Genomic DNA, 22,855 nt, shown 5'->3' with positions numbered 1-22,855 from the left:
CCCTCTTAGAAATGGTGAAATAACCCTGCACAGTATATTGCCATAACTTGGCAATACAATAATGATAATACCTTTAAATGTAAGAAACTCAGGAGTTTGGTAGGATTATAAAATTGAAAAACACAGCAAATATCAGAATCTGTCAATCACAGTTCATTTTTTTTAACAGCAATGTAAATCAAGGAAAGCTAAAATACATTTTCATAAGCTAGCAGGCTGAAGACTGTATACAACGCATGCCCGCATTCAGTCCATGCACACATATATAAATATATACATATACCTATGTATATGCAAATAAAATCGTGATTATCCTACTTTGGATACTTCCCTTTTTGAGTAAATTTATGAACTTTTGCTTGGCCTGAAGTTTAGCCCATCACGTGTCCCTAAAGTCAAATTTTCAGGTATATAAACATAACAACCATTTAATACCCAAACAAGTACACTTCACTGAATTTCTAGTTCAGGGTAAATACCTTTATGTCTAGGACTGTGAGTCAGAAATTCATAACACTTAGATGGGAAGTTAGGATACCTGGATTTTAAAAAATCTTCCTGGGGCCTCGGTTTGCTCATCATAAGATGATTTTGATGCTGGGCTGAGGGCGCCCAATGAATATCTTTTTATTGGGGATGCCGTGCAAATGCAGTCTAGCCCCATTCTTTACGCACAGTAGATTCCCTATACATGTGTTCTGCATTGATACTGAAACCTGACTGGGAACAACTTGTCCCATTTGGCAATAATCCTAAATGACAGAAAACCTGTGACATTGCTGGATGGCTCTAAGCACCCACTGAATATTTATACAGGGACGATTACTATCAAAGACAGTATCTACTTCATAAAGTTGTTATGAGGACTGAGTTAATAAACGCAACATACTTAGAATCGTCTGGCATTCTGTGAGCATTCCAGTTGCAGCAATGGTGATGACAGTTGCTCCTACCACCATTACTATATGCCAGGCTCTGGGCTAGAATAAAAATGAAAACAGACACGGTCTCCGCCTTGTTGAGTTCATCATGTAGTGTGTGATCACAGACTCCAGCACCTACAGGCCAGCCAGGGCACTCACAGTGTGAGAAGTGGGGATGGGACTGGGTACCTGGAGACCCCAGGCCTGGCTGGAGCGGGCAGGGGCAGTGTGGCCCAGCAGGTTGGGCCTTCTGGCAGTGAGACTTGTGGTTGCTAAATCTTGCTTTTCAAGAGAAGTTAGAAATTTGGGTTATTATGTGAAATCTCCCAGCTCACAAGCACGGACAGTGAATGTCAATTTAAAAACGATTGCTTTATGGGCTACAGAAAACTGCTGTCTGAATGGTTCCTGAAAGTGCTCTTTTACAACTTCTGTACGTGCCAGCTGTTACAGCCCCAATTCTCCACGTTTTGGGGGGGCAGCTCATACCAGCTGTGGGCAAAGATCACTTGTCAGTCAGTCTGTAATTGTTGGCTTCTCAATGAAATGCACAGAATTTGTGTTAAGTTGGGAGTTGGCAGGGCAGGACTGAATGTTGGGGACTATCTCTTCAGTGACCACAGAGGCAGAGGCACGAAACGGGCTGGTGAGGAAGACGGCTGCGGCCAAGTGACAAGGAGTTAAGACAATTACCTTTTGCCAGAGAACACAAGGACACTGTAGAGCACAGATAGGTGAAGAGTTTAACACAATTTATTTTATGCTTAAATAATCGACTAGGTCATCCAGTGTATGGTTTCTCATACATATGTCATTAGAGCTATGTGTCAATAAATGCTGATTTTATATGAATATAATCAACAAATTAAAGAATTTCACCAAAACCCAAATAAAAATGCCCTTTAAAACACAGCAGCCTTATTAACCTAATATGACATGGCTAGAATGGTTACAAATGATTGGCTTACTGAAAGGTGTCTACATCTTACAGCCAGTACACGATACAGGAATAAGTTTACAGCGTGCTGCCATTCTACTAGCTAAGAATTTCTGTGCAGTCCACTGAAAATACCCCTGACAGGGGCCTCTTATGAGCACCATCCACCTCTAAAGCGGCAAGCATTACCCTTTTAAGCACTACCAGCACCCCCCTCCCCCTAAAGCAACTACCGTATAGGGTTTTTTTTTTTCATTTTTAGGTCATTTCATTGAAAAATTGGCAATAGCAACAAATATTAGATGAAGGGCTTTGTGTTTACAGATAAAATCTTCTGTGTTGCAGTATACTGTAGTGTTTGCAAAATTGGAAAAGATTTAATCAAAATAAGGTGATACACATGCATCAAAATATTAGTATTCTGAAGAAAAATTTTTTTCACAGAACTACAGAATTCCTCATTTTGGGAATTATTTAAATTTGCAGCAGATTTTAAAGATTTGTTTTTTTAAAATCAAGCTAGCAGTTTTGCGTATACAAACATTATAATTGCTAATATACAAGAATCGGTGAAGATCCCCCTACCCATCACCCCTCCTCCTTCTTTTGGGGTGAAGTCACTTGAGACCCCCGTTATGTTAAATGCATCTGCAATATTCTCTTTGTGTTCTAAGAGGCAGTGCCTTATTGACATTTATTCCATTTTTTCTGTTAGAATTTATACAGTGTTATTATTTACAGCAAAACTATAGATGTTTTAAAAAAGAAACAAATAGTGTTTATACCCTGACAGTTTGGGTCCAAGAAAAATAAGGCGAGCTGTTGTGGATTTTTAGTAATTTTAGTGTTTCTCCTTGATTTGATCATTCCATCTCCTTCTGTCTCTTCTGGCGGCAGGAATTTCTTCCTTTTGTAAATGACACCAAATTACTTGAGATAAACTGGTAACAGCATGGCTTCTCGTATATACACTGCATTGCTAATTGCACACGTGCCAATCCTGGGAATGAAAGTGAATTTTCATGCTCTGTAAATTGGCTCATGCTAAATTAAAATGTGGGTGGTTTTCTTTTCCTTTTTTTCTTTGTGCATAAAAAAAAAATCATGCCATTAATGTGTGGAAGCAGCAAACACACACACCCTTCTCCGTAAATTTTTACTTCCTGCTGACTTATCTTCCATGAATTTCTCAATACTGGCAATAAAAACAATATGATCCTGTGGATAGAGAAACAATAGGTGGTGAGTTTAGCTTTTTCCCCCCCTTCCTTTTATTTATTTATTTATTTATTTTAAAGAACTTGCCAAAATCTTCCTTGCCATTCAGCAGAAATGCCTCAGAGAATGGGGGCCCTCGACTTCTTAATGGGGTGGTTTAACATACTTTTGACTGAGGCGATTTGCTAGATGCCTCAGGGAACAAAGCCCTGAAGTGTGCTAGAAAGCTCTTGGAAGGCAATGACCTTCTCTGGGTGACCCTGTCCCCTCCACAGAAGATCGTTTCCCGTATTAGGGGTTTCAGGGATGGAGTCGGAAAGATCCTCTTCTAGTTCTGTAGTCTCTGACGCTCAGGTCACTCACTCAGGTACTGGGGAAAGCCATTTGCAGACCTCTGGGCCTCAGTCTTATCTGTGAAGTAAGGAGGCTGACAAAGGTGCTCTGAGATTTCCATCCAAATGTCTGGGGTTTTCAAGGGCACACGGGGCCAGGGGTACGGAGTCAGGATGCAGCATCTTGGTCATGCCTCTGTGTTGTATGATAAACCTCTCACCCTGCAAAATGCAGCCTTTCAAGAAGGGAGAACAGTGTCCTTACTTCATTTACTATGAAATTGCTTTTCCATATGCAAATTCAAATGAAAGACTATCTTCTGCCATTGCAAAGAATACCTTCCCTTCTCCTGCCTCATGTCAGTCATGACAGGATAAATCAATTTTATTTGAGCTTTTTCATGGACACTCCACTAAGAACATCTTGCCCTACTGGATAATACCTGCATAAAGTTATCAGTGTTTCAGAGCCAGTCTTAATAAGTCAAAATAAATCAACATCCTTTGGCAGAGGTTTTCATACTCTTGTGCAGTATTGTTCTTGGTAGGAACTCCTCCTCCATAAAACAAAGTTCTTCCTTCGTATGTCCCTTCCTCCCCAGCAGTGTGAAAGGGTGACACCTGAATGCCTGCCCGAGAACAAGACATAGGCCCTAGAGAAAAGGCGAGTCAGGCAAGATGAATTTTGGGAACAACCCTGTTCACTCCCATACATGCAACAGACTATTTTTGCAGGTCCAGGAGAACCTCTAGAATTCTGCTTCTGTTGGGGCCTGAAAGTGTTCTCAGTGACCTTGAGGTTGCTTACTTACCCCAGACAAGTTTCTTTCCCTTTAGGTGGGTCACCCAGGCTGCCTTGGCTTCTGTAAACATGTTAGTACAGCACTTCCTCTGTCTGCCCCACCATGGTCCTGCCTTCCTTTTTTGTATTAAAAGTGGCACTGACCTCCATGCCCCAGGTCACTAAAGCTTGGAGCCAAGAATATCAAAGTATCAATTCCTTCTGGGGTGATTTCAACACCTGCCCCACTCCCATGACTCTGCAGAGGTTCCAGAGAAGGAAAGTGACTCATTTGGGCAGGCCATGTCCCAGAGAATGTGCAAATCCGAGTAAGAAGATCAGGATTTTCTCACCTCTGCTTTTACCATCTATTCCTAACCTTCCAGGCACCAGGCTTCTCAGACGCTCCTATGATAATGCTACCCTGGTGATCTCACTTTGTTTTCTTAGGGAGAATTCTTAGCAATTTTTTTCTAATTGACCCTCCCCCCAACTTTTTACAGCTTAACTGATATATCATTTATATACCATATCATTCATCTATTATATATAGCTTGATAATTTTTAGTAAATGTATATAGATGTGCAGTCATCACTACAGCCCAGTTGAACTTTTTTTGTTTTGCTTCATCTTCCAAAAACCAGTCCAGCTTCCCAATTAATCTTGCAATAAGAAGCAAGGTCTTTCTCTTAGCACCTCAATGCACGCGAACATTATCTTTCTAGAAATAGTGGATATGTTTCTATAATTAAAAAAAACTATTATGCCCATTTATATTCAGGTATAATGTGGGTGATAGTTTAAAAGGTTGGGTGTTACTTGCCCTTATAAATCTCTCTTGTTCTTGGTCACGCAATCAGGGTGTGTAGGCCCCAGCTACACAGGGTGCAGGAAGGTTATTCACTGGGCAAAAGCCTATACCAAGTACAGTGTTGCACAAAAAGCATGAGCGCTTTGGCTGACTGGCTGTGGACCTGTTACAGAATACTGACAGTGTATAAACTGTGGTGAGATTGCCATCTGATGGAAAGGCGCAAGGGCAGGATCCATCAAGGTGACATTTCAGAAATAGGATTTGAGTCATCTTCTCTTTCCGGGTTTAGACAGTGGATCTGAGAGAGAAGCATTTGCATGGAGGAATCTGTCTGTCCTTGGGTTTTCATGCTTTTCAAACCCAAATGTAGTGGAAAACAAGGCAGAAAACCAATCGTTCCATTTAGTCATTTCACTATACATTTTTAAAAATTTTAAGAAACATTTAAAATATAGAAAAACAGCTATTCATCGGATTCTCATGGTTATATTTCAGGTTATATTTCACAGATGAATGTTGTACTTTCCATGTCACATTTTCAAGTCAGGAATATATTTAGGTTAAAACCAACCTTTCCTCTATAGGTTCACATACTGGTGGTATTTAGCCCCTAGTGGCTAGCTAAAACAAACCCACCAACAACCCCCCCCCCCCCCCCCCGCTCCACACACACCCCCTTACGCCTTTAGCGCTCTGCAGTTCATCCCAATAAACCTTTTCATGCTTAATGACCATACTCTCCACTGAAAAGCACTGTTTGACAATCTCCACTGCTTCTCAAACTTGGGTACACATTAGAATTATCTGGGGAGATTTAAAAAATCCCAGTGTCCAGGCCACTTCCCTTACCAGTTTATTTAGAATTTCTTGGGGTGGTGCCCAGCATCAAACACTTAAAAAAGAAAACCAAAAAACCTCTGTAGATGATTCCGATGTTCGGCCAAGATTAAGGGCCAGTGATACATTCTGGAGCAGCACTTCCCAAAGCTTAAAGTGCATACGTATCACCCCGGGATCTTCAAATGTGGATGCTGGTCGAGGAGTCAGGGTGAGCCCAGAGATGCTGCGTTTCTAACAAGACTCCCAGGTGATGGCGATACTGCTGGTCCACAGACCATACTGGAGGGTCTAGAGGATCTAGACTACAGGCCAGTCATCAGCCCGTTGGTTTCTAACTTCCTTTTCTTTGCTCACGATTTCATTATCCACTTATAATCCCCTGCTGTCATCTTCATTTACCTCTAACTTCTCTTTACTCTTCAGGTGTGTTTCAAATGCCATCTCCTTGAAAGTGTGGTCTATCTTCTCCCTAGTGAGATCCACCTTTGCAGGCTCTTTTTTTTTTTTTTAATATTTATTTATTTATTTGGCTGTACTGGGTCTTAGTTGCAGCATGCAGGATCTTTAGTTGCATGCAGCATGTGGGCTCTACTTCCCTGACCAGAGATCAAACCCAGTCCCCCTGCATTGGGAGCGCAGAGTCTTAGCCACTGGACCACCGGGGAAGTCCCTGTAGGCTCACTCTTACTCATCTTTAAAGACTTAGCTGTGTTATGCCCTAAGGAAAGTCTTTTCTGATATGCCTTCCCTATAGCCCACTGAGAACAGAGAATTTGTTATTCTAGTTCTCTTCCTAACCCACCTCTCTCTTTCCTTTCCTTCTCCTTTTCTCTCTCTCTTCTTAAGGAAGTCATGGAGCTAAAAACATTTTTTCCTAAGCATTAATTCTAACTACTTTATGTAATCATAATAAACTACTGCACCATTTAAAAATAATTCCCAGTTTGTGTAGATTTGTTCTTCAACTAATACCAATAAGTGGGACTTAATTTTTGTTTGTTCTTTTCTAGTGACTTGTGATTAAAAAAATATCTGAGGTCACAGGGCCAGTTTTACAAAAATGAAAAGTAATTACTGGTAAAGTACTGATGTACATGTTGGCTATAGAAGAAAAATATAACCCTAATAAAGTTGTATAGTTAACTTAGTAGTACAACTAATAATGTTGTTATTATTAACAGGCACTGTTCTAAGGTGGAACTCATTTAATCCTAATAAGAGCGAGGTACTATCTCTTCCATTTTACAAATAAGAAAATAGAGCCATACAGCTATTATACTGGTGGCACATTTAGTACATGGGCGAGCCAGAATTGGAAGTCGAGCCACCTGGCTCTAGACCCCTGCTTTTGGTTAATTAGGGATTTTTTTAAAGGGAAAGAAAAATGAAGAACACTACATAAAAACATTATCTACTTCAGATGGATTCTGGAAAAGATTCTGGAGGGCAGGGTCCTGAATCTGGAGTGAAGCAATTCAGACCATAGTTCTGACTTCCTGGAAGCAGAATCAGGAGGTCTAGGTCACAAACCGAACATGTCATTTATTAACTGTAGCTTCGGCGATTTTGCTCTCTCTCCTTAGTAAAGAGGAATGAGAATACCTATTTTAATGATTTCCCAGGGCTACTGTGAGAAGCGAGTCATAGGAAATAATTGAAAGTGTTCTGAATTATAAACCGACGTGACACGCAGAGGACTTCAGCGATGCTGCTGTCCCGACCTCTCCCACTGTTGTGCTCTAGCACACCTGGCGGCTGCTGCTCTGTCCACTGGCCTCCTGAATCCAGGCTCTTCGGGTGCTAGTCTCGGCTCTTGTCTCACCTCTCTCTTTTTAAAAAATCTACATCATTTTTAAAGAATTGAAGTAGAGTTGATTTACAATCTTGTGTCAGTTTCACGTGTACAGCACAGTGATTCAGTTATATATACATATATATTCTTTTTCAGATTCTCTTCCATTGCAGGTTATGACAAGCTATTAAGTAGAGTTCCCTGTGCTATGCAGTAGGTCCTTGTTGTTTACCTGTTTTATATACAGTGGTGTGTATATGTTCATCCCAAGCTCCTGATTTATCTTCCTGCCCCCACCTCTTAGCACTACTAATAATAGCTGAATTTACTGAGGGCTTACTCTGGGCTTGCCAGTCACTGTTAAGTGATTTACATGGATTCACTTGTTTAATTCTAACGACAGTTCTGTGAGATATGTTACTCTTATCCTAATAGAGGCGAGGAAATTAAGGCACAGAAGTGAAATAAGCTGGCTAAGCTTACACAGCTAGTAAGCGTGTGATTTACGTTCACTCAGGCCACTTCTGTAACCACGTTAAGATTGCTAGCCCAGATTTCTCTTCCTCATCACTGACAAATATTTAAGGCACTACAGATTGACCTATTTCAGTCCCGAATTTTGTTTTCCTTTTCTTAGCTTCTATATTTTTGTTAGTAGTTACACACAGGATCACAACCCTCACTCCCTCTATGGAATTAATCTGGTTGTTATACTTCTGAAATGTCCCTCACATCAGCCCTCTCCTTTCTGTCGTCTCTGCCCAGGATCAGGCCCTCATCCTGTCTCATAACTGGGGTCCTCGTGTTCAAACTCTCCTCACCACTAACTCCCTCTCCTACCACTAGGGTTACCTAAATCCCAACTGACTGTATTATTCTCCTTCGACAACACTTCCAGTGGTACCTTACTGTCTCTGGGATAAAGGCCAAACTCCTGAGCATAGCACATATCACACTGCCCAGTCTTAAATCCTACCCTTTCTTCAAAAGCCAGTTCAAATATGCACTTCAAGAAGCTTTGCAAGATCTCCTCCATTGGTGTTTACTACATCTTCCAGTGGATTCTCCTAGCGATATTTTTATATCTTTTATCATAGCTCTGTGCTTTGATTTGTGTAACTTACTATCATGTTTGCCTCTTGGACTAGACTGTACAGTTATATGCCCTCAAGTGAGTAGTGATGCTGGGGATAATGTCTTTTTTTTTTTTTAATTTATTTTTAAAAATTGAAGTAGAGTTGATTAACAATGTTGTGTTAGATTCAGGTGTACAGCAAAGTGATTTAGTTATATGTATATATATTCTTCTTCAGATTCTCTTCCCTTATAGGTTATTACAAAATATTGAGTATAGTTCCAGGTTCTATACAGTAGGTCCTTGTTGATTATCTATTTTATATACAGTAGTGTGTATATATCAATCCCAACCTCCTAATTTGTCCCTCCCCCTCTCCTCCCTTTGGTAACCATATGCTTGTTTTCTATGTCTGTGAGTCTCTGTCTTGGAAATAAGTTCATTTGTATCTTTTTTTTTTTTTTAAGAGTTCACATATAAGTGATATCATATGATATTTATCTTTGTCTGGCTTACTTCACTTAATATGATCATCTCTAGGTCCATCCATGTTGCTGCAAATGGCATTATTTCATTCTTTTTTTAATGGCTGAGTAATATTAGGATAATGTCTTCAATGCTGGACTCCCCCGACCACCTACACAGTGTGTGTCACAAACTAAGAAGTAAAGGGGCTCTAAATGTGCATGGTCAGTTATTTACAAAAGCTTATCAGCTAATCTGCATTATAGGAAAGTTTCTTTCATCCACTGATACTAAACTGCATGGATTAAAATATTTTGGGTAAAACCAAACAAATATACTAGAGGACCAGGGGCACAGGGGAAAAAATGAGCAAGAACCAGCAGAAACAGTCCTGCACTGGGTTCCAATTTAGAATTATTATACACAGAATATGAGAGAACTACATTTATAATGCATAAAGGAATAAAAGTAAGATTAGAAATATCTTCAGAAAAGAATATGCTATGAAAAAAATTTAAAAGTATATACTAGAGGGCCGAGGCTGAATATGATTATAGATTAGAGGAGCTAGCACAGCTTGGAGATCTCTAGGAAGGAAGAGGTCAGAGGCAACCTTTTACAGCTCTCTATTCCTCTTCAAAATGTTGTTCTTTGGGGCTCGATCCTGAGCCCCTTCTTTGCTCACTTTCACTTTCTCCCTAGGTAATCACACCTATTCTCTGGTGTTCCCTTTCTCTGATATTCAGTATTCACCTCTTTAGTGATAACACTCACATTTTTATACGCCTAGTCCAACCTTTCCTCAAAGCTCCAGACTTGTGTATCGACAAAAGCCTGAGTGCTTGATATTCTTCTTAAAACCCATCCTGTTTCTTTTTCCACCGCCCACCTGCTTACCCTTGAAACCTTGAGTCAAGGCATCATCCTTGACTCAACCCTTCTTCTCCATCCTAACCCCAAGCCATCAGATGCTGTTGACTTTCCTAAAACTGCTGCCCAGGTCCTAGCCCTGCCACCATGGTGGCTTAGCTGGACTACAGCAATAACCTCCTAGCTCACCTCCTTCAGTTTATTCTTGTTTTCCCTCCAATCCTTCTCTACATAGCTGGTGTGCTTAAAAAAATAAGTAAAACATCAGGTCAGACTCTTGCTTGAAATCTTTCAAAGGCTTCACATTTTTTTTAGAATGAAATCCAAATCCTATATTCTGGCCTATGATGAGGCATTTCTCACTTCATCATGGGCCTGCCTCACCCCCCACCAGCTCATCAGGCTCTGTTACACTAATCTTCTTTCATTTCCTCAAACGTGTTAGGCCTTTTCCTGCCTCAGGGCTCTTGCACACTTTGTACTCTCTGCTGGAGTCCTCTTCTCCTTCTCCCCATTCTTTACATTGTTGGCACCACCTAAGAGGTCTTAGCATAAATGTCATGACTTCCGAGGGACCTTCCCCAGCCCCCAAGTCTAAATATGTTTCTGTGCTACTCTTCCATTGGATCTTGGAGTTTGCATTTTTAGCCCTTAAACAATTCATGTTCCATCTCTTTCCCCCTTGCATGCTGAGAGATGCAGAAGGGCAGGGGCCGTGGAGGTTTTATTCACCACTGTATATTATTACTAGCCTTTTCGCTCTAAACAAGGTGGAAGGTCAAGTCCTTTTTTTTTTCCCAAACTGTATCCAGCTTTATTAAAGATACTTTTCATAAACAATCGTGGTATTTCAGGCAGGACATGGGCAGACAATCGTTAACAGTATACAACAACTTTCAAACTCCCTTTTGCAATGGACTACCAAAATCAGAAAGCCACTATAAAACCCCATGAAGTCTTCATGTGATGCTCTGAACAGGGAAAGTTTAGAGTGAGGGTTGACACTTCACATTTAGTATGTTGTTTAACAACTTTTCACAAGCCGACCCTGACTTTCAGGAAATGGAAATGAAAATGGCAAAAGTATCAATCTGAAGATCCACAATCTAAAGAAGGAGCCGCTGCTCTTTTGAGGGACGCCATCTCAGTGGTGACAATGCAAAGTCCAGATTGCCTGACACACTGGTAACCAACTTTGGGGGGTCAGGTTCCAACAGGTCTCTGGGTTTAAGAGAGTCAAGTCTATGCTGAAGGTGGAGAGGGAGAAGAGGACATAAAAACTAATTTTAGTTTTTCCACACCACAAGGCGTTTGTGCCAAGGTGGCTACTGTGTGTCAACATCAAGGAACCCCTCCTTCCTGGGAACCAGGAGGAAGTCTCTCAAAACCAGACGGGAAAGGTGTTTCTTTCCCATGTCAATCCAGCTTCAGAGACAATCTATTAGTGACATGTGCTCTTCCCCCAAAAAACAACAACGAAGTGTTCTGTATGCTAACAACATAGCTTAAAAGAAAAAAAAGTAAAACAAAATTCTGCATTTTTATAAAACTTGATTAAAAAATAGTATTTCAAACTGTACAGTCACCAGAAGTACACAGTTGTCAAAAATGCACACTTCACTTGGCCTCTCCAGCACCCTCAGCTTTCTGTGCCTGGTCTGTTTCGGCATCTCCGTTTTCTGCAGGGTTATTCCCATCCTTGCCAGCATCAGCGTTCCCCCTTTTCCTTTTGGGTACTTTCTCTCCCTTCTTTGCAGGGGTCTTTTTAGGCTTGGGCTCTGGCTTTGGAGGAGCAGGTTTAGCAGATAACCTTGCAGGTCTTCTCTGTGGTTCATCCTTCACCTTGGTTTTATCTCGTTTAGCATCCCCTTCAGCTTTTCTCTTGGGCATGGTGGTGACGGCGGCGGGACGTAGGCGCTGGACACGGGGATGCAGTGGCGCGCGGCTTTGGCCAGTGCAGGGGTCGCTCTCGCCTCTTCTTCACACTGCTGGCCACGTCCTTTTTAGAAGGCGTGAATGAAATGAGTCAACTTTTTGGCCTCAGATAAAGTGTTTCCCCCGGCAAGCCTCGTGCTGTTGCTGCTGCTCTTGGCTTCCATGTGGCTGTGAGATCCTGAGCATTTCCCTAAAAGAGGTTTACAATACAGCTGTTCCAGTCTTTTCCAACGTGTGTCTGGGGTACCTCCGTTGTCACAGCCTCACTAATCAGCTAATGGTATTTTTGAAGGTTATGGCTATGAAGTTTTGCTTTATTTAAAAAAACTAAACCAAAAAACTGAGTACTTTCACTGTGTATTGTATGAAGAAATTAACTACAGTTTGCGTTTGTACGTACATTTGATTCAAAATTTGCTTTTAGGTTTCTGATAATCATCAAGTACTATTCAACTATTAATATGAGTAATAGTTAAGAGCTAGGCTCTGGTTAAGTTAAAATTTTATCCTTTTGCTCATTAACTATAGGACCTTGGGTAACTCATTTAATTCTTCTAAGCTTCAGTTTCCTTGTTTATTAAAAAAGAGATAATAGTACTTACGTTATAGCATTGTTTTGGGGACTATATGAGGTAATGTATGTAATGATCTTACCTAGTACCTGGCATACAGTAATCTTTCATAGAATATGACTATTATTATTATTATTCTAACTAATTTTAGAAAGACAGCTTAGTGGAATCGGACACTAGGTGAAGTGTCAATAATCTTGAGGCCAAGTCCTAGTTCTTCCAGTCACAGCTGTTTGAAAGAAGAAATGTCAGATGACCTCTCCAAGCCATAGTATCCTCATCTGTAAAAGGTAGCAATCAAAATCGGTCTCCTCTTCCTGGAGGCTTGTTTGAAGGATTAAATAAGACAAAAATGTAAATGCGTTTTATAAACTATAAATCACTATATATTACGTATAAATTTTATACTTATTTTAAGCCATCAGCTTTTCCCTTACATTAAAAATAGGATGGCTGTGACTCAGTATTAAAGAAAAGCAGGTATAGGGTTCAGATAGCTCAAAATTCAACTGGTTACAAAATGCAGAATAAAAATTTTGATGTCACCATCTGAGACTCAGTGAAACTGGGTCACATTCCATGTGCTTAGTTGTTCTTTAAAAAAAAAAGACAGCAGGGCCATAAGAACTTTCAATATACTTGCAAATTGATTTTTCCAGAGCACACATTCAGTGTCCTGGAATTCCAGGCAGTCTTCTTGGACTCATTTCCTAAATTCACTTATGAAAGGCAAATACCACTCTGGAGAGTAAAATGAGGCTTGCAGTCAAATCGCTGTTCTTTCCATCTGACACATTAAGTTTGCTTTATGCTGAAGCTATTTTCACATTCATATGAATTCTCCTAGTGAGTTTCTCTGTCCTTTGAGTGGTGTAGCAAGTGAGCCAAGGCCCTGCCAACTGCTTTACAGGGTGGATTATTTATCATCTTAAAGTCTCTTGTACATTTAGTGACCTAGTCATTTCTGTATTAATTCACTCTAAAGGCCCCTGGAAGCACAGCACTGTCATATATTTTTTGGTATCATTTATTCATAGATATTAGGTATATATTACTCTAGAAAAATGGCTCAGCTGGTGTCGATAACCTTTTTGGTTCTGTCCCACCCAGAGTCTGAGTCTATTACTGAACAAGTTGCTAAACTTTTAGGGGCATACTAAAGCTGACTGAAGTCTCTTCTAGGTTTTTTTTTTTTTTTTTTTTTTGCGTTATGCAGGCCTCTCACTGTTGTGGCCTCTCCCATTGCGGAGCACAGGCTCTGGATGTGCAGGCTCAGCGGCCATGGCTCACGGGCCTAGCCGCTCTGTGGCGTGTGGGATCTTCCCGGACCAGGGCACGAACCCGTGTCCCCTGCATTGGCAGGTGGACTCTCAACTACTGCGCCACCAGGGAAGCCCTCTTCTAGTTTAATTTGTCAGAATTGCTTAAACAGCAATTTAAGACTGCAAAATCATGCTTAGTGTTTTATTAATCTGCTGTATAGCCAAAGCAGTCTTGAGAAAGAAGAACAGAGCTAGAGTTATCATGCTCCCTGACCAGACTATACTACAAAGCTACAGTAATCAAAACAGTATGGAACTGGCACAAAAACAGACACATGGATCAATGCAACAGAATAGAGACCCCAGAAATAAACCCACACACTTATGCTCAGTTAATCTATGACAAAGCAGGCAAGAATATACAATGGAGAAAAGACAGTCTCTTCAATAAATGATGTTGGTAAAACTGGACAGCTACATGTAAAAGAATAATATTAGAACATTTTCTCACAACATATTAAAAAAAAACCCTAAAAATAGATTAAAGACCTAAAAGTAAGACTGGAAACCATAAAAGTCCTAGAAGAAAATATAGAATACTCTTTGACATAAATTGTAGCAATAGTTTTTTGGATCTGTCTCCTAAGGCAGAGGAAACAAAAGCAAAAATAAACAAGTGGAACAGAGGAGTGGATAAAAAAGATGTGGTACATATATACAATGGAATATTACTCAGCCATTAAAAATGAAATTCTGCCATTTTCAACAACATGGATGGACCTGGAGGGTATTATGCTTAGTGAAAGAAGTCAGAGAAAGACAAATACTCTGTTATTACTTATATGTAGAATCTAAAACATATCCAAATGAATATAACAAAACAGAAATAGACTCACAGATATAGAGAACAAACCAGTGGTTAACCAGTGGGGAGAGGGAAGGCAGGAGGGGCAAGACACGGGTAGGGGATTAAGAGGTGCAAACTACTATGTATAAAATAAATAAGCTACAAGGATATATTGTATAGCACAGGGAAATATAGCCAATATTTTATAACAACTTTAAATGGAGTATAATCTATAAAAATTTTGAATCACTGTGTTGTACATCTGAAACTAATATTATAAATCGTCTACACCTCAATTTAAAAAAATCTTGTATATGTCTTTTACCAGATTCAGCTGTAAGACACGCATAATGGGTGGGTTCATTCTAGATATTGCTACACTGATGTCATCCTTAATTTTCTCATCTCTCACCCTTGTCATCTGACAAAAAGCAATTCATGTCGCTATCTCTCGAGTCAGCCTACCTCTTACCATCCTTACTGCCCAAGCCAGCATCTTCAGTAGTTTAATAGGTTTTCTGCTCATCCATTATTGCCACCTCCAATTCATTCTGTGCCCTGCAGCTAGAGTGTGTGATGAGAACCTAAACTTTTAGTGAAAAAAGGCTTATGAGGCCCGGATATTCCGATTTTTCCTACCTCTCCAGACACAATGACAAAACCTTCTGCAGGCTACACCGACCTGTTCTCCTTTCTTGTTTCTTCCCAGTTCTGGCCTTTGCAGAACGCTAGAGCCTGTGCCTAGGAGGCTACCCCAAACACCATCAAATTTCCTCCCCTTCATCCAGATGAATCCTGTTCATCCTTTAAAACTAATCTCAAGCATCATTTTCTTAAGGAAACCTTCCCTGTCACCCTCAGACCAGGTCAGATCTCCAGTTAACAGGGTTGAGTGTGTGGGCTCCAGAGGCAGCCTGTTAGGGTTTGTATCCTGTTTCTGCCACTTTTTATTTAGGTGACCTTGGGCAATTTGGGGCCTGTTAAATGGGGATGATAAAGGCACCGATCCAAGTGAATTAAATGAAGAGTACACCTGAAACACTGGAAGAGTACGTATGGATAGCAAATACTGTTACTTCCAGAGCACTCTGCAGTTCTTAGGAGTTTTCTCAATGCCTTAAATACTGAAGTGACTGACTACCGTTAAATCTCCAAAACGTAAGGTCAGCGAGGGCCAGTACCTCCCTAGTGCTGTTTACCGATGATTTCCCAGTGCCTAGGCAGAAAGCGTCACAGAGAGGAAGGGAAATAAATCTTTAAGTGAATAAATAAAGAAGAAGCTGTTTTTGGAGGTGGAGGGATTAAGAAATTTCTTTGGGCCTTAGTTACAGTTACCTTGCATACAAAATTTGGGGCAGTGAGACTCCGTGATTTCTCAATTCCTTACAGCAGCACTCCAAGTACCAGGATTCTGGTAACTGGGGAACAGTTGATGAGTGAAAGTGGAAACTGGGATCTGTTTGCTTTGTTACTTGGGGCTAGGAGAACTGTTGGTGAGCAGCCCTAAAGGACTCATCCTGCTTTACCTCACAGACTTACACAGAGCTTTTCAAAGCTCTATCAATGGGCTTTTGAATTGTAGCTACATAGAAAGAAACAGCACAAAGTTCAGAAAACAGTGTTAGAGGAAAATATCCTTCTCCGTGAAGAAAAGTTCAGACAACCTTAAACAAAGCTCACTAAACATTTTAACTTAGAAAACATAGTAGTGCCATTAACCTCCTATTTCATTTGCTTTGGTTTATACAGAATATCTGAAGTAGGATATAGGGATTTTGCTCATTTAAGCTCGGCAACCACTGTATTTCAACCAAAATTATATTCTTAGGTGCTGTTGTGGTAAAATGGTGAAAAGCTGGTCAATACAAATCTCCAAATACATTTGTATGAACTGTTTGTTGCCAAATAGTCTTCCTGTTAGAGTGAATAATGCTACTGCACTTCATACTGAGCCTTCGCTCTTAAGAGAAGACTCAAGATCACTATTTACATTTGCTTCTGCAACCATCATTTATATTTAAATTCCTAATTTGTGAAGAGGTTTATGGACTGTGAGCTAGAGGCCTTGGTTTTCGCGTGCAGATGTACGTGTACATGAACATGAAAATGACCACCAACTGCTTGTTGGATATTCAAAGCTGCAATTCAGTGAAAAAGAGAGGAAGGGGGTGGCGGGGGGATGGAATCACTTATTTGGTGAAATTAGAAGTTTCACAGGAAGTTACGTCTTACTGTTGTTGATAAGAGCACACTTACCACCTTGACTGACCATTTACTGTTATGAGTGACTCTTCTTTTCCACATGCCGGATTTCTTTCTTCGTCTTCATCTTATAACCTTCTCCCTGCTTTAAAAGGAATGTACACGTTAAGATTTCATGGTGAAAGGGTTTTCGTTAAAAAGCAGTTTCCATTCTGGTCCCTTGAGGCTGGATTAGGATAAGCGAAACACAGTTTCAAGTACTTTGTCACTTCACGTCCCCAGATATAATCTATTTGCCTCAACCACACAGCTCAGCAGCATCAGGGCGAGTGGGAGAGCACCGTCAGAAGGAATACGTTACTGTACTTCACAATAATTCAGTAGGTTAGTGATCAGTCAAACAACTGGACAGCCTGTCCAGTTCCTGTAAAACTAGAAGAAATCATCACTAAAACTCTCAAGGCACTCAAACCCCAATTATAAAAATATTAGTAAGTTATAATTTATGCCTTTTTAAGCCAGCAGAATGTTAAATAATCTGTTGTAATGAGACTGAAATTTCTCAGTAAAGCACTAATCATGAACTAAAGACCATGGAAATGCTGTTGAGCTGAGAGACTTTTTCTTTTTTAATTTGTGGAATTACCAAGCCCGTCCTCTTACTCCAGACCAAGCAGGCATCCCTTTTCCATAAAATAAGACCTGTCCTCACCAAGCACCAAGGACACACTTCTCTGAGAGCAAAGTGGTTCCACAGATACTCAGCTTTTACCCTTTACCCTCTTTATAATGGAAAACACAGTAGCCTTTCCAATTTTCTGATTTACTCCTTCTGAGAAATTTTCAGTTTACTTTTTTCTTATGTAAACACTGGCTATTGAAGTTTCTGTTTTTTAAATGAAAAGGGTAAAGGTCTCAGAAAGGGAAAGAAATGAAAAATAACCAGAGATGTTTTCTGTGGGAGCTAGAGATTCACTTGCTGAGTTACACTGCTCAGTGATGACTTTAGTTCTTTAACTGGCACATTGGAAATGGGCTGTTATTAACCCAGAGAGGAGAATCCTCCTCAGGTTAAGATGGGGGAATTCACATTTCCCTGTAGAATATACTGGAAAGAGAAAATGTATAGATTAGATGTAAGGATTTTGAGACGAGCTTTTTGTCATTCTAACTTTTAATTAAACCCTGTGCATTGGCTGGAAACAAGTGCTCTCTCTCTGGGTCCCAAGTAGGCTGCAGGTAAAGCACTGGGCAGGGGTGGGGCATGGCCGAGGGGTTTGGTGGTGGCAGAGGGTTTTAAATTTTGTCTCCCATGCTCGAACCGGCATGTTGCAACCTCCATGAATGAAATGATCTCTGTGAAAACTCTGAAGATAGTAAGAGTATATACTGTTAAAGAATGTTAGGAAGGAAAATCTTTTTCTTTGACCCTGATCAAATGCACAAGATGTCAAAAGCAGCAAATGCTTCAAGCTGCCACACTGCAGACGCCAGCCTGTTAGCAGCCTATTCTAGAGAGTTCACAAAGCTTTTATTCTCTACTTTCTTTACGACAGTCCCTCTCCATTACCACGTCATCATATTTTCTCTCTTGTGGGATAACAATTCGTCTTAGTACTTTCCGAGTGATCTGTAGGAAGCAATAGTGAAAAGGAGAGATTTTCCTGTTTTCTATTTTAAGAGGTGACACTACAGCAAACAAATAGTAGAAAATCTAAACCCCAAGAGAAGCATGAAACCCCAGTGATGATTACTTTTCTGGTGATGAGGTTGCCTTCTTCATCAGTAAACTGTTCTTCTGTGACTGATTCACCAGGAAGGTTTTTTGCTTCCTCTCCCTAAAGGATGTGGCATAGAGATTAGCAACATACTAGATGGATAGATCTCCACATCACTCCATACACCACACACATGCTCTGTGGCATTTTAGGAAAAGAAAGTATAAACTCTACTTGCAATTCCAGGGCCAGGGGAAAAGGCTGACTCCATGGATGGTTATTTAGCAGTCAACAACATTCAAAGCATTAAACCTCAAGTATGTACAAGAATGATGGTTAGCAACAAACTCCAAGAAGGAAGAATTTGAAAATATGTAATCACAGAATATAGTTATACATAGACAGACAAACAAAAAGGTTTCATTTGTTGAAAAAAGATTTAGCTAACGATTAGAGCTCTAATTAGATCATTTCACTTTGGATAATGTTTCTTCATTAGTCCTACGAAAATCTCTCATTTTGGTGGATTTCCTTTTGTCTGATTTGAATTGAGGTAGCACCTTAGTTGGGGTGTTAATCACCCTTTGTTAGTTTGTTAAATTTAAAAATTCCTTACTAAAGGCAATATTTTTTCAAATACTATGAGAAAAGTTCAGAGTACAGAGAAAACCTTATTTTTTTCAGACTGAGCCTTTCATAAGTTGTAAATGAGAATAATTAATGTCTGATGAAGTACATAGTTTCAGAATATTATCAAGTGAATGAGTCTTATGTGATGACTGATTAATTACTAAAGGAATGTAAGACGACAGCCTTTCAGTTAGTGACTGCTATCTGATTTAGAAGGGGAAACTGTCAAGGATCTTCCTCTGGTGAGTTAACAAAAAAATGGGATAAATTCTTAACTTGCCAAGTGGCATCATATTTTCCTGCTAATAGGCAGGTCAGTAGATTTAGATGGCTCCTTAATGTCTATTAGCTCTATGATTGTAGGATAAGGAAAACCACTGAGAGAGCAGACATAGGGCTGTATTTGTAACACATTACCTTCTTCACTGGTGTCAACTTTAGGTCAGTCTCACTTACAGTTTTGGGGAACAAGGACAAACATCTTAAGTGCAGACCCATTCTAGAGACCTACTGACTTGTTAGTCATACTTCTTTTGTTGAAGAGGTGAACTGTACAGTGCTATAGTACTGTGTACTATAGTTACTGTACACCTGTAGGTTTTTTAGGAAAAATGGCAAATCACAAAGAAGACAGCTGCATTTCTGGGAGAGCCAGGATTCTAACCCTTTCAGTGTTATCGTCATGGGAAAGGTAGTAGCTCTGTTAATTTTGTCAGTGCCAGCCAATGGTGAGAAAATTCTATGATTGTTTTATGTCACAACCAGTAGAAAGGCAGTTGTGGTTTAAAATAACAGAGTAGAGACTGAAACACTACCTTGTTTTGCTAACAAAATTCTGTTTTTGTTCTTTTTTCTTTCTACAAAGTGACTTTGTATTCTTATAGATTGTGGGCTCATAGGTCCTGGGTGGGATATTTGACTCATTTTACCTCACTGTGGTATAAAGATGAGATGAAAATAAAACACGATGTTTCTCGCTGCTCTTGTTTGCTTCAAGGTTCACCTTGAACCTTGCCTATGATTAGTTTCAATTAGCACAGTTAAGCGAGGGAAGGAAATTGGAAAAATGTAGAGGTCTCCTGCCTGAATGCACTAAAATCTGCAACACGTTCTTATGGGAGTGTTATTTATGTTTCCTATGGTTGATTTCATATACCTGGAAAAGAAACAATTTCATTTTATTTTACAAGTAAAGGCTTAAAGACAGCAGAAAAGCCAAAAAAAGGGTCATGAAAAGTTTCACTATAGTTTAAACATGTATAAGTGAGATATGTTTGAACTAACTCTTGCACATGTCTAGCTCTTTGAGTGTTAAGACAATTCCAGGATCCCAGGAAAATCCATTAAAATAGCATACTATTACGAATGTTATAAATTGACCCTTTGGTGGGGAAAGATGCCAATTAATTTGCAGACAGTCTCTGAAATGTGAAGTAGGTATTTTTATAAGCATAGCGAATACATTTAAGTACATTGATTTATATTAATAGCCTTAGAAAAAAGCAAAGCCCTAGTTATAAATAGCAAGCCATATAGGTTGTTGAGATCTGCTGTGGTATGTGGGCATTTTCATTATTTCCCTCTGAAAATTCATACTGCTTATGTATAATTAAAGGTGAAGATACTTCTCTTAGTCTTAATGGGCACTAACTATAGTCAACTAGTGCTTTACATAAGGTCAAAATAAGATATATGATTATGTAGAAACTCACTAAACTGAGGGAGTGGATTAGATAGTAGTTGACTGGATAGATAGGAAAGTTCGTAAGGAGTCACAAAGTACATTAAAAAAAATTTCATCCATCTTTAATTCTGTCAGGTACATTGGAGATCAGGTGTTACCAAGGAGAGGTCTTTAGGGCCTCTCTTTAATGAGAGAAAATAATCTCTAATTAGTTTCTAAGGTTCTTGAAAACCTTTGTACTTTTAAGTAAATAAAATTTCCCCGCTAGTGTTGGTGATGGTATTATTTTTGGCAACACCTACCCGCACTTTTTTTCTTTCCTATTTCAAAGGAAAATTACAGTACGTATGGTGTCACAGTATCATTCCTGGTGGCCACCTTTGTGAAGACTACTGTACTTTCCTTTGGACTCCTGCTGGAAACATAGCATTTTATAATTTTTATTCCTCTCTCCTTCTTGAATAAAATGAAAAAATAACATGAAATGTACCAATTTCCTTCGATGTACACAACATTAAAACTTGAACTTTCAAAAAAATGAGATGAGAGAAACTATATACATAAACTTAGCAGATTACTAAGCAATATGTATTCTGAGAAACCCACTTGCTGGGGATGTATGTGTATATGTATATAGCACATGTATATTCTGTATACACATACATATTGGTATATGTATATAAAACGATCTGAAGCTTGTGAACAATAGTTACCTTGTTCCATAACAATGGTTATCTGAAGCTTGTGAACAATGGGAAGTGGAATGGATAGATTGAACTTTTTGTACTTTTGAGTTGTTTGATGGGGGGAAACATACACGTAAACCCTTATTTTGAAAGTCAGTAAAAACGCTCAAAAGTAGAAATAAAAATATAGTTGAGGGCTTCCCTGGTGGCACAGTGGTTGAGAGTCCGCCTGCCGATGCAGGGGACACGGGTTCGTGCCCCGGTCTGGGAAGATCCCACATGCCGCGGAGCGGCTGGGCCCGTGAGCCATGGCCGCTGAGCCTGCGCGTCCGGAGCCTGTGCTCCACAACGGGAGAGGCCACAGCAGTGAGAGGCCCGTGTACCGCAAACAAACAAACAAACAAACAAACAAAAAATATATATATAGTTGAACTATATAGTAAAAATTCAGTTATTTGAATCTAATCAAACTTCACAATGGTTTGAGTTAGTTTAAAGTTTTTACCTTTGTAATCACTGCATTTGCTAAGCAAATAATGTAAACAAGCTCATAGGGACTGGTCAATTTAAACTGCTTCCAAGCATTTGAAAGCACTGTGATATTATCATATTATATAGACATAAATGAATATGCTTATAAAATTTAAAAATACGCAAGCAAATGGGAGAGTTTGTTAACTTGACTCATTTCTTAAAGGACTTGAAAATATTAAATGTAAAAATATAAAAACATAAAAAAGAATGAATCCACATGTGAAATTAAAGAGAAAAATCATAAAATTCTACTTTCACTCCATTTATTATACTAGTTGAATGCCTAAGAACACAGATTTGCCTAGACTTGTGATAATGGAATCCTGAATATAGCTACTGCTTTCATTGACATTTCCTGGCCAAAGCTAGCTCTGGGAAGGATGGAATAACCACCAAATAGTTTTCTGCTCTAGGATTCTAAGTGCTAGGGGAATTACTGTGGCTGGTTCAGTCCAAGGCTGGACAGCCTCCATGAAGTAGGTCAAATTCCTAGCATTCTAGCCCCATCAAATAGTTTCCAGGAAAGATAGCTCAATGCTGCCTTCTCCTATGCCACCGGAAAAGTCTCAATGGCCAAGTGCCTAATTTAGTCCAGGAAAAGTTATTCCTTTTTAGTTTGTTCTGGACGAGACGGAATACAGTATCGTGGAAAACGCAGGTAGAAGGCACTCCTCTAGAGGACCAGGGGTTAGGTTCTGGTCTCAGAACTGTTACTGCCCAGCTGTGTGGTTCTGGGA

General features: G+C 39.7%; 1 protein-coding gene and 1 pseudogene across 3 annotated transcripts in view; both read right to left on the bottom strand.

The window, feature by feature from the left end:
- Positions 1-1,658: 1,658 nt before the first annotated feature.
- ANK3 (ankyrin 3) overlaps positions 1,659-22,855 on the bottom strand; it is a 331,394-nt gene continuing 310,197 nt past the window's right edge. For all 3 annotated transcript variants that reach the window (XM_019935870.3, XM_019935867.3, XM_073793568.1), the window contains 2 exons: positions 16,921-17,011; positions 1,659-3,078 (listed from right to left, as the gene is read on the bottom strand). In XM_019935870.3, the coding sequence (XP_019791429.2) occupies positions 16,943-17,011 (69 nt within the window). In that variant the 3' untranslated portion in view covers positions 1,659-3,078; positions 16,921-16,942. The remainder of the gene's footprint in view (positions 3,079-16,920; positions 17,012-22,855) is intronic.
- LOC101327234 (non-histone chromosomal protein HMG-17 pseudogene) lies at positions 10,835-12,879 on the bottom strand (annotated as a pseudogene).

Source organism: Tursiops truncatus, chromosome 16, assembly GCF_011762595.2.
Source record: "Tursiops truncatus isolate mTurTru1 chromosome 16, mTurTru1.mat.Y, whole genome shotgun sequence".
Classification (NCBI taxonomy): domain Eukaryota; kingdom Metazoa; phylum Chordata; class Mammalia; order Artiodactyla; family Delphinidae; genus Tursiops; species Tursiops truncatus.
Note: the sequence above shows the minus strand (reverse complement) of the source record. Positions and strands in the feature narration are given on the sequence as shown.